The 12,444-nt window shown below is 44.5% G+C and overlaps 1 protein-coding gene across 4 annotated transcripts; it reads right to left on the bottom strand.

Moving 5' to 3' along the window:
* Window positions 1–11: 11 nt before the first annotated feature.
* VPS26A (VPS26 retromer complex component A) lies at window positions 12–12,323 on the bottom strand. Of its 4 annotated transcripts, none has more exons than XM_050340803.1 (9): window positions 12,227–12,323; window positions 8,737–8,886; window positions 6,979–7,051; window positions 4,634–4,790; window positions 4,043–4,207; window positions 3,533–3,639; window positions 3,155–3,223; window positions 2,424–2,566; window positions 12–1,741 (listed from the first exon to the last, which is right to left on the bottom strand). In XM_050340803.1, the coding sequence occupies exons 1-9, from the start codon at window positions 12,227–12,229 to the stop codon at window positions 1,628–1,630; spliced, it is 981 nt and encodes a 326-aa protein (XP_050196760.1). In that variant the 5' UTR covers window positions 12,230–12,323; the 3' UTR covers window positions 12–1,627. The 4 variants fall into 4 exon arrangements, with proteins under 4 accessions (XP_050196760.1, XP_050196761.1, XP_050196759.1 ...); XM_050340804.1 differs by lacking the exon at window positions 12,227–12,323 and adding an exon at window positions 11,983–11,991; XM_050340802.1 differs by lacking the exon at window positions 12,227–12,323 and adding an exon at window positions 11,082–11,213.
* Between the last annotated feature and the right edge of the window lie 121 nt (window positions 12,324–12,444).

Below are 12,444 nucleotides of genomic sequence, written 5' to 3'. Positions count from 1 at the left end.
CACAACCCGCGTTTAGTGAGAATGCAGCTGTTTAATAGTTCAAATCGCAGCTCAGGAGGGCTCCCCCCGCTCCGTACAACATGGTTCGCAATCTGAGGCTGGTTAAATACAATCAGGTTTTTCAAAATCGTCGTTCCCAGGATTACAACATGCAAGTGACCATGAAAATATTTGGCTTTTTTTACTTTTATTTTACTTTATTCTTTTAAGTTTCTGAACAGGCACTTACATGAGGGAGTTGGATTTGCTCTCGGCCGGAGATTTCCGCGATAGGAGTATCCTGGCATAAAGTACACAGAGACTCTGCTTTATCAAAGTGCCGCAGTAATAAAACAGTTCTTACAGAAATGTAATTTGATTATTCGCTTACTCATAAAGTAAGGTTACCAATGACACTTGCACCGGAGTTCACTCTAAAGGCCAAGCGAACCCCAAGTTCAAGTCGCCTTCCCCACAGCAGGCTCTGGTTCCTCCCCAAGCCTGTCTGGGACAGAGCCCAGGCTCTGCTGTGAACAAAGGCTGGCTAACTCCTTAAAGCTACTTCTTCAAACACTAAATGCCCATGAGATGATGAGAAAGACAAACAACCTGCTGTGCCAGGCGAGCGTCTAAGCTTTAAGGCTGGCCTGGCTTCCAAATACCTTTCCAGAAGACCACAGGAGGCTCGTCTGCCCTCTGACAAGCCCAGAAGGATGTCCTTGGAGGACGTTTTGCCTCTCCTGTCAGACAATTACAGAGACAGACTCTGAAGACAGTGGAATCATGAAGGCGGGAGGAAATACAGGATTTGCAAAATAATCAATGTTACCAGCATTTACTTCATCAGTAAGAGAGAACTATGTTAGATACTTCACCACTCACCACCTGAAGGTGAACTCACAACACCACCTCCACAGTCACGAATTACTGGGAAATGAGCCCCGAGGAGTCGGGATTGACTCCCGTGAAAGGCTTAGAGAAGTTTGGTAAAGAGAGAACTGGGGGAGGAAGGGCAAAGATGTTTCTATTCTTTACTACTGACAGATTCAAAGCCTCTTAGAACCCTTGGTGAGGTGTCTGAAGGCTCCACAGTTATCACAGTCGTGTACATGCAGCTTCAGTTAAACCCTCTCCACTGTAGTAATTAGGAGTCTTAGGACAAATTCACCGTAAACATTAAGTTTTAGTGTGATTTAGTCAATTGTGTCTTACTGCAGTTTCAAAATAAAACAAATGCAAATAAGCAACATTGGAAAGAAACATGCAATAAACAACATGAGAGAAGGGAAATGCTTTAGTCTACACTGTAGAGGTGAGCAGCAAAAATCAAATACACCAGCCTACCATGCATGGAAACAACTAGATTTAAGCTGACACATATCCAAGTGCATATAACATTATCAAATTAAAGTAAATGTGCAGTATAAAATAGTAGCTTAAGAAAGTTCCAGTGTTTGAGAAAGCACTTTATTTTAAATGTATATACATACTTGAAATTTAACTGAAGAATGCTTTAGTAGTATGGGAAACGCAGCACTGTAAGATGAAGGAAGACAGTTGTAAATGGGAATTTTGGCCTTCTTTTCCCACAGGCTGCTGCCATCTTTAACCTGCTGAAGCATTGCAAAGTTTTTCACCTTAGACCAGTTCACATTTCGGGTTGCTCAGCAGATGCTTGTGACTCTGGAGATTCAAATCGCTGGTGGAAGTTTGTTCGTTGTTTCCTCAGCTTCTCTGGAGCTTTTCTCCATAAAATGATTTCCTATTTGAGGAAGAAAACACTCTTGAAACCACCACTCACCATTAAGGCAGCAGCCACAAGTACCTTAAATTCCTGATAAACAAATACTTTTTGGGAAAATAAAAATAAAGAACCAAAGACAACACCCCACAAAAAGCTCTGCAACCCCCCTGCTTAACAGTGCAGTTCATATGAAAGTAACAGAAAAACAACACAGTGAAGGTTGCCTGTTTAGTTACTGCCTGAACACTTGCAATCTTGAGCAGTCACCTCTTCCTTAACTATCCCTACTCCCAACTTCAATAGTATTAAGGGGTTCAAGAAATTTTTCTTCCTCCTTTTCTCAAAATTCAAAGCCATCATAGCCACTGTATGCTCCAGCTACCTCTTATTTTCCATGTCTAATTGTAATGCCTTGCCTACTCTTTAAGAGGAAGATTTGGTATAACCCACACAGCTTCATTCCAGTGATCCTTTTGGCTGTTCCTTTTCTCAGCATCACCTCATCTTTTGTAACATTTGCAGCCAAATTTCTTAGCCCTTATTACAGTTTTGCCAATCTGAACCTAATGCTGAAAGGAGAACTCTCTCTGCAGCAGTTTAAGAAAACAAGCAAACCAATGCACCTCTAGCTCATTTTACCCCTAGATTGTTTTGTGCAACAGCCCAGATAATTCTGCAACGAGATTGCTACAGATCATACCTGCTGTTTGAAGTATCGTCTGTCTTCTTCATCCACAAGCACCAGATTTAAGAAGTACCTCACGGAAAATTTTTTGTTCACATCCCTCATTGTTGGAGTTGGGTCGTAGCCTGCTAAGAACAGTCTTATAGGAATTGATTCACCTTAAAAAAAAAAAACAACCTTCAATTAGTTCCTTAAAAATGGAAAAATTAACAGTTTCAGAAAACTTGGAATTAAACGCAATTTCACAAGCACTGTCTGTGCCCCTTCAGTTGTTTAAAGAAAACAAATTACACAATGCCCTGCTAAAACAAACAAAAAACCACCACAAACCAACCAAAACAAACAAAAGAAAATTACAAACATAATGCTGAGCACAGAGGTAAGTACGACATGAAAAGTAGGAATCCTTCCTCACTGCAAGCAAGGTAGCCAGGAAAGGCAAAAGGATCAGTATGCTGAAATCTCTAGAGCTGGCCTACACCACGGAGTCAGGTTTGATTGAAGGATCAGTCACAGAATTTCCAATGGTAAATAAGGGTAAAAACTACTGAGATCCCAAGTGAAATGCCCTAAGTCAATATAAATGTCTTATTTGAATAGAAAAATCCACCATCATTTCAGCAACCTAAGAAGTGTGGTTTCTGCAGAAAAAAATAATCATCTAAGCCATCTCTTCTCCCCTGGATGTTTTAAATACAGTTTTAAACACCAAACTCTTGCCCTTTAAAACAAGCAGAGTTACTTACCTTTAACTGGTGCACCATCCATTATTTCATACTTTGCAATGGTTTCAGTCTCTGTCGTAGTGCTGGGTCCTGGTGAAACAAGTTTTGACTGTGAGAACACAGTCCAGTCTCAAGCATTCACAAAGCTTTATCACACAGCTGCCACTCCGAAGCATTTCAATTAACACATCACTGCTGCTTTGCCTTTGTCTTGCACGTGAGTTACACGTGGCCAAAGCAAGCACACTGCTAAGTACCCTTGTCAAAGCACAACAGGCTCATGGTAGTCAAACCCCAGACAGAAGGAAGTGCTTGAGCCAAAGCTGCAACTGCTGACTTTGCTCTCCAGGTCTGCATCAGGCTCGACTGGCACATGAGCTGCCGTTTCGTTTCTCTTACCAATTCCAGTGATCTCCTTTTTGATCAGCTGCAACTCCATGTGCTGAATTTTTATTCTCACTAAGAGGAAATAAATTTTTCCAACGATCACATCCTTTAAGTGATACCTTTAAAAGAACAGAATGAAGGTTTTCGTTAAAGACCAAACGCAACTCTCACACCTCCTTGAATCCAAGTTACACAGGAAGCTGTGTTATCTGCCTGTTAGCTTACTTCCCTGCTGAGATCAGCACCACTAGAGAATTCTCATCGCTGCACTATTAGCAAAGGAGGTGCTACAGTCAGACTGAAAAGGCACAAATGCAAAAATCAAGCCTCAAATATTTGCTAGTGACCTTCCTGTCAGTACTGCAGGCAGAACAGACAAGTATTTCTCAGCAAAGGCTGTAATTGTGTAATCAGCACTTCACATTTTAAGCCTCCAGAAGCCAAGGCTGTTCATCCAATATTACACACTGTGCCCTTTTATCCCAGGTTATCCACTGGAATGTGTTTTGGGCTGACACTTACTTTGACTTGTTGTATTCAAACTCTATATGGAGACAGTCCTCGATGCCCACTTCCATCTTGATGGAGTTGTTTACATCTGGGTAGGTAGCGAGCTGGTGGACAATGAGATCGTATTCCTTCACCAAGTCTGACAGCCGCCTCACGATTGTCACTTTTAGAAAATACCTGAAAGAAAGGCACTGAGTTACCCAACATGATTTAGAATTACCTGAGGTACAGGTATTCTCTGAAAGACCACCGTACTTTCTCATAAGACTAAGTAGAAAAGAGTAAGACATCAAAATACAAGGCTAAGCACTCATAGGTAGAAATGTGGAAGTGTTTTCTTCAGTTGTGTGTAGCTTGGTTTTTTAAAAGGAGAGACATGGACTGTCTTCACTTGACTGAACTGAAAGAATTTTATTTATACAAACATCACCAAATTAAGTAGAAAAGGCCACATTTTAACAACGACTCCAATCAAGGCACACTAGTTACTGGCTGATACATGTCCCACTGAATAACCAAAAGGAGGAAGGGGAGGCAGCATAATTGCTAAATTATGGATTTTCTGCAGGGGAGGAGAGGAAAGAAGGTTTAACAGTTACAAACCTCAGTCTGACATTGGCACCAATGTAGGATTCATATGGCTTTTCAACCTGCATGAATTCAAAGTCATAGTTTCTGCTTTGGGTCAGTTCTCCAGGTAAGGCCAGTTCTTTCACTAAGTTTACAAATTCATGGGTATTGCTTTTGTCGTTGAAGAGTTCTAAAGTTAGGAAGTTAAAGGAAAACATGTTTCAGTGTTTATTTTTAGCAATCAAAACCATCTCTAATTTGGCAGGAGCATGTGAGAGTACAATAGAAGCAATTAATTTAAAATACGCGTATTTGACCCAATGTTTTGTCCAGGTTTTCGTATTACCTTCAGTTCTAACAACCCACAGAGAGCATTCCTAAAGAGCTAACTGCAATGAATAGAACCCATTCAAAGCTTCACTAGCATGGCATTGTTTTTTAATGACAGTTTAGCTAGCTTTAATAAGCACTTCTTGCCTTGCACTCTCTGTAATTGCCAGTGCCCGGTTTTGGCTCCCAGCATTTATTGCTGCAGGGACAAAACCTAAGCAATGTCAAGGCTGGCTCATTTTGGACAGGCCAGCGATCCTAACCAGTCTCCTCCAGATTAACACCACCTATCAAATGGTTTATTGTTACTACCAGTCTACAATCAAATGGCTTTTTTATGACCCCTGCTGGAAGTCAGTCATCTGGAAATGAGCTCTAAAGACATAAGTGCAGACAGAGCAGTGTCACAGCAACAGCGTCTCCTGTCCCCAGAGCAGTGCCACCTACCCATCCCTACATCTGTGTCAGGCAATTCTCACCGAGAATTACCATTAAAATTACCCTCAAAATCCAAACCCAAGCACTTCAGAACCTAAAAATAAGCTTCTCTACAATTCAAAACTGAACATCAGTGGTAGCTGGTTTTACACAGACTGAAGCTTTTCAGAAAAGAATAAATGAACTAAACACACCAACTCCACAGTTTATCACAGACAGTTTGGTAGAAAGTAACACTAACTAGTACCTGCTTACTTTCTAATAGGGCCACAAATTATCTAAGGTGTACCTGGTTTGCTATGACAAGCATTTATCTAATACAGAGTTTATTTATTGCTGCATATCCAATACCTTTTATGCCAGTCAGGAAAGCTGTACTCTGGAGAGCTGGTTTAGAGTAATAAGTCTTTGACATGGAGTTAGTCTCCAAATAGTGCAGAGATCCCACTACTGCATTGCTTTCTGCATTACTACATGAAAACTTGGAAGGATGCAAGAAAACATGGACAGGTACAAAAAGCAGGAGCTTAAACCACTTCTACGTAACTCCATGGACTTCTAAATGGTAGCACAACACAAAGGCCCAGAAACACACAACATTCAAGAAACGCTACATCAAATAAAGTTATTTATGGAATTTATATATCAGAGTAGATGAAAAACAATCTGTACAGCTATTCCAACAGACTAAATGAAGCTGACACACATGAGCTCTTTTTTTTCCCCCCCATCTCCAAATTCCTCATTCCCATCACACTCCTGCTTTACTCTGAAAGTTTGCTTTTACAGCCCCCTGACCAAAACCTCAAAGCATAAAGCAGCAGGTGCCAGTACTCAGTCACATCTGCTCCACAACAGTTCAGACCAGGTACTGGAGCAGACTGACTGATCGGGGAGAGAGAACTTGTGCAATTCCAAGCAAACCAATTGTACAAGGCTGCAACTTGAAGAATTATTTCCAAGAGGGACCATAATGCAAACAGCCCTCTAAGAGGGAAGGAATTTTAGCATCAGCCTAAGGGTGCAGAGAGATTACCTTGACTGGTAAGAAGATAGATATAATAAAGATTCCTCATAGTTCAAATCTAAGCAGACTTAGGTGCAGTCATAAGCAATTCACATTTTTTAATGTCAATACCACATTATCTCGCTAAAAAGCAGGGAAAAACTCCAAAGCAACAATCATGGTCTGTGTTAATAGTATAAAACTAGGTTTTAGAGAACCAAGTACCATAGAATTTTAACATTTTCGCTGTAGGCTGCCCCATCACTTATTCTTTATGCCTCTTCTCTGTCAGAGGCACACTTAAGAAGACCACAAATTTAGTTTTCAGAAATCTCTGGTGGTTATTTATCAAACTTTTAACTAGTCTGAGACAGATTGAATATACACCATTCTCTTTCACATATATATCTCTCTCCCAATGACTTTCTGACTAGCAAAAACTAGTAATCACTTGCTTTAAAACATGGAGGATATAACCTTCCTTTGGCATTTCTCATCCACTACTCCAACCAGGTTGCACTGTTTCAGCCAAACTGCTGGCAGTCACAAGTGCCAAGTTCCGTAAGCCACAACCCCAAACAGCCCCTTTATAGCTTAAACTCACCAATTTGTCCTACAAATTCAATTCTAATTCCTTGGTGCTCTAATCTCTTCCCATGCTTAAGGGAGACGTTCACCTACCAAGGTAAAAAAAAAAAGAAGTTATATTTTTTCAACACTTTCACTCTAATACATGACCTCATTAAGAAGGAAAACATATTAGTACATGCCTATGAAAATCAAGACCTCTTCTCAATGGCCCTCCCTGAGCTTGAAGGCAGCCAATCAAACAGCTGATTATAAAATGAAGCATTTCCAAGGCACCACTAAAGCATTCAAGAAAAAATCTAATCATCCACGAGACTGAACTGAATAACTAAGCTTGAAACTTTCAAGTCCCAAAATTAAGAATCCAAGCTGGAGCTTAAGCAGAGTTCACATAAGCCAGTTGTGATCCTCTTGCCATCTTTGAAGGCCGAGAGCTTCAAAGCATCTTCTGACGGTCACATTTGGAAGTCCAAAAAAGAACTGCCATGAGATGCATTCCTTTCAAGTCAAGAGAGCTTCAGTCCCTCCCTCAGCAGATTGCAGCTAAATATTGGCACTGGAGAAGTCAATTAAAAAGAACAGATAATGAAACCTTCTGTGAAGGCCTTCATTTGTAACTTTGATTCTCAGAAACAGACAAGAAAAAATTCTGCAAGGGAATACTTTCTTTTGAAACCTGTAGGTATTTAAACATATATGATGTTTTCTTGTGTGAACGGTGATGACCAGAGAAATTCCTGTACTTTAAAATCCAGTACCTTGTCAATATCTGAGCAGGAAATAAACCACTGAATAATCCATCTTTGTGGTGAAAAGAAAGAGAAGGTAGAGGGAAGCAGTCCAATAAGTGATTGGTGTTCCAGATCTCCTCATCCCACTGTGCTTGTGTCAGTGAAAACTCACGAGGTGCCTCTCAGGCATCACCAGCACAAGCAAGCAGTGCTCCAGACAGCGATCAGAAGCTTCTCCCTCAGCCTTCGGAGTTTGGGGCCCATCTTGTGCAAGTTTCACATCCCTGGAAGGATCTCTCATGGAAGATCTTTGCATGGAACGGTATCTCCAGAGCAGGAAGATGCCCAGTGACAACAGGCCAGCCAAGGTCAAAGCAGGCATTTACAAGTCAATCTCAGAACCCAGTACCCAGCACAAGTTTTTTGGTGGGAAAGTGCATCAGAACGGAAATGTTCAGAGACTGAGGATGCCTCCAGTGAAACAGAACGAGGAGTTCCTAAGTGCAACACTGAATGTAGAGAAATCCCTCTGGCAATCTCAACTTCGTGGTCTTTTTTTTCCAGTAAGAAAAGCCCTTGTTGATTCAGCAGCCAGTTGAACTTCCTATGTTCCTCCTCTGATGCAATTCCAGAAACCACTTCAGGGCACGAAGCACGGGGTTATCTTCGGGGTATGCAAAGCAGGTTGACTGTGCCAGCCAAAGATTACTGTTACCTGTGTTGGATTGTGGATTTTGGAGTTCAAGGGGAAGGGGAAGCAGGGGGATACACTTTGGAAGAGTTTTCTCATCAGAAGCAATGACAGGATTGCACATCTTTGCACAAAAAGCTTTTTCATAAATACAGGATGAGTGGAATCAAATAAACAGCTACTGTTCAGTTTTATCAGCTGCCTGGATGATGTGGCTAAGGAGATCACATATAGCAAAACAGTTTCCTCTTTGACTAACACCACAAGCTGAAAATGCAGATCCCATAGCCCTCCTATATGCATCTGCATGCCAGAATCAGTAATTAACAGTTGCATCTAAATAAAAATTTACCTTTCCTGAAACAGATTCTCCATCATAGAAGAGAAAGTGCTTTTCTACTTTACCATCTTCTGTTTTGATTTCTGCTGGTTTTCGTGTTTCAGCATCATTAAGGACAACGTCAATCTCACAAACAGGAACGAAAAGGTTTCCAAGAAAACTCTGGAAGGACAAGAATTGGATAAGTTACTACACGGTGGACACTCCAATTTAAAGGTGATGTTTCCTTGCAGCTGTGCACCGTACACTGGGGAAAAGCATTTGTGCTTCCATGAGGTTACAAACCCATTATGTATCGGAGACCCAAGAAGTAGTGATGACAAAGGACAGTTGTTGATCCAGCAAATAACTGAAATCATGTCAGTAACAACCAATGAGAGCTCTTACAAAATACACCGTTTATAAAAAGTACACAGTGCAGTTACTACACCTCAAAAAAAAAACATACTAAAGCAAAGTAGGGTGAAAAGAACAAAAGGGGGTATCGTGCAAGGCCTAAAGCATCCCCCTGGTTGGAGAAGGGGAATAGAGACTTTATTTGCTGCCTCTGCCTACACCCCCCAGTTCTCTTAACAAACAGAGCCCGAGCAGCTTGGAGAGGCAGCAGTTCTTCATAGAACCACCTCAGCTACAGAGCTGTGCCAGCAGACAGAGGGGTGTTCCAGGTGTACCTGTAACAGCTACAAGAGCTGTGCCAGCAGACAGAGGGGTGTTCCAGGTGTACCTGTAACAGCTACAAGAGCTGTGCCAGCAGACAGAGGGGTGTTCCAGGTGTACCTGTAACAGCTACAAGAGCTGTGCCAGCAGACAGAGGGGTGTTCCAGGTGTACCTGTAACACTGCTCCAGGCACAATGTTTGTGCTCAGCTCACCACAGCATTCCCCAGGCTCCAGCTTTGACTGCACCAAACACCAGACCCTGCGAGAGATCATCCTTTGACCTCGCACAAACACTTCTCACAATGGGCTCCAAAACATCTTAGTGCCTCCATGGGAAACTCAGCAAGATTAGTACAAAAGCCAACACTTTCCTCCTAAGAATTAGGCACTAATCTGCTCTGATGTACCAAAGCAGACAACACTTCACTAATTCACAGTGATTTGGGCTTTTTTTTTGAGAAATTACACTATGTTCTCCACGGGAACATCTGTTTCAGCTAGATGAATTTGGTATACATGAAACAGCCTGTCCTGGTTTCAGCTGGAGTTCATTTCTTCTAGAAATAATTTCTTCTAGAGTTAATTTGTTCCCAGTAGCTGGCACAGTGCTGTGTTGTGGATTCAGTATGAGAACAACGTTGATAACACACTGATGTTTCAGTTCTTGTGGAGCTGGGTTTATCCCAAGTCAAGGATTTTTTTGTGTCTCATGCTCTGCCAGTCAGGAGGTGCACAAAAAAGGTGGAGGGGAGCATAGACAGGTGATCCAAACTGGCCAAAGGGATATTCCACATCTTAGAATGTCCTGCCCAGCACACAAACTGGGAGAGTTACGCAGAAGGGAACGATCAGGGTCTGGCATCGGGCAGCGGGTGGTGAGCAACTGTATTGTGCATCACTTGTTTTTCTTTTTATTATTAATTATGATAATATTTTCCTGTGTTTCAATTATTAAACTGCTCTTATCTGAACCTACAAGTTTTACTTCTGCTTCTCCTCCCCATCCCAGTGGGGTGGGAGGTGAGGGAGCAGCTGCCCAGTTCTTAGCTCCCACTTGGGGTTAAACCACAACAGTCACTCTTTCTCACTTCACCAACTTCACATAAAACACTGAGTAAGAACACATTCCAAGACATTCTGGGGACCTGAGGTTTGAAATGTTGCACAAGCCCAGAGGAAAGTTTGGTCTGAATGACACTGCTCAGCAGCAGGAACACTGAGTGACTTTGTGCTTACACCTCCAAGCCAAGCAGAGACACAGTGCAAGCTGGAGCTACAGCACCCACACAAGACTAAACTTTGTTCAGACAGCAAATGGCCCTAACTCAATCCCCAAAGATGTATATAACTAACTGAAACCCAGCCATGTCCAGTTCCCATTCTGAGGGGAAGCAGCAGCAGAGGACCAACAAGGTGGTCAGATGTAAGACTGAACTGTCTTCTAAGTCTCTGCCAAGCACAGGTTTGCACTAACTGCCAAAAAAATAATTTTTTTTTTTTTAAACACTGCACATTAGAACCAATACTGATTTTTGGCTTCTGGGGAAGGGTAAAAGAACTCCAAATTTTAAACTCTTTTAAACACAAAATGGTTTTGAGCATGCCCACATTTTTTCCTTAGAAACCATACTTATTTCCCTGAAACTAAACAATAGAGCACACCACCTCTAAGCCAACAACACAATGCTGTCACGGTACCTTCCAACTCTGAAGCTGTACCATCATTTAACAGCCAGAACACCATCACTTCTCAGGAGGCTGCATTTCAACTGCCCCTGTTCGAGATTAGCTCTGATCTCCTCTGGGGAGGACAGGAGCACAAAGAAATCAACAGCTGGTATCTCCCCCAGTTGCTGTCGAAGATACCACTGCAGGGAAACTATGCAAAAGAAGAAGTATTTTAAGAGGCCACCATGCAGCTTATTATGTTACAGCTTCGGAGAATGCAGACGGAGAACTGGGGTTTTCAGAAACTCCAGTTCGGACGCCTGGCTGTGCTCTTGGGTTTATGCAGAAGACAGAGGTTGAAAATGCTGCTACATCGGGGCCAAAACCCCACAGCACTGAGTCCTAAGTGCGAGTGAGAGCTGTCCTGAAGGGCCTGGGGGCCTCCGGCAGCTGGCACAGGGTGCAGAAACCCCAACCTCACCTTCACCCCAGCCCCGAGCGGCTTCTGTCCCCCCAGCAGGGCAAGAGACGCGTAGGGGAACACAAACACACGAGAAACACGCAGCGCGTCGATCCAAGGACTCTTTACGACACGTATTTTCTTACTCCCCGTTGAAACAGCCCTCGGAGCACGCCCATCGCTCCCGCCGGGCACAGCGCGGCCGCCCTTCCTGGACGGCGCGATCCCGAGGGATCCACCCGCGTCCGGGGACTATCCACGCGCCTTTCCCGGCCCTTCTCCACACCGCCGAGGGCACCGGGCACCTCTAACCTGTACGCAGTAATAAGCCCCCAAGCCCTCGCCTTTCGAAGGACGGACGGGGAGCGGCAGGCACCGCCCTGCCCAGGCCGCCGCCGCCTCAGGCGATGGCGGAGCGGCGCTGCCCCCCCCGCCCCTCGCTCCCCGTGGTACGCGCCCCCCCGCACTCACCATGGTACGCGCCCCTCCGCGGCTCCCCCGCTCCCCTCCGCGCCCCCGGGCCCGGCCCTCCTGCAATCACCATGCTACGCGGCCCAGCCCTCCCGCAATCACCGTGCTACGCGGCCCGGCCCCCGCACTCATCATGGTACGCGGCCCCCCGCGCCCCCGGCCCGCCCGGACTCACCGTGGTACGCGGCCCAGCTCCCCCACACACATACTCACCATGGTACGCCCCCCTCCCCCCCGCACTCACCATGGTACGCGCCCCCTCCGCGGCCCGGCTGCCGCGCGCACCAGCACCAGCGCCCCCGGCCGCGCGCCCCTGGTCATGTGACCTCACGGCCCGCCAAGGCCACGCCCACACCCCCGCCGAGGCCACGCCCCACCGCACGTGACCGAGCCCCCGGCCCCTCCCCGCTCCGTGCCCGCGAGGGGAAGGCGCCGCCTGGCGGCCGGAGGCGGCAGCGCGGG

Source organism: Myiozetetes cayanensis, unplaced genomic scaffold, assembly GCF_022539395.1.
Source record: "Myiozetetes cayanensis isolate MyiCay16 unplaced genomic scaffold, myiCay2020 scf10, whole genome shotgun sequence".
Taxonomy (NCBI): domain Eukaryota; kingdom Metazoa; phylum Chordata; class Aves; order Passeriformes; family Tyrannidae; genus Myiozetetes; species Myiozetetes cayanensis.
Note: the sequence above shows the minus strand (reverse complement) of the source record. Positions and strands in the feature narration are given on the sequence as shown.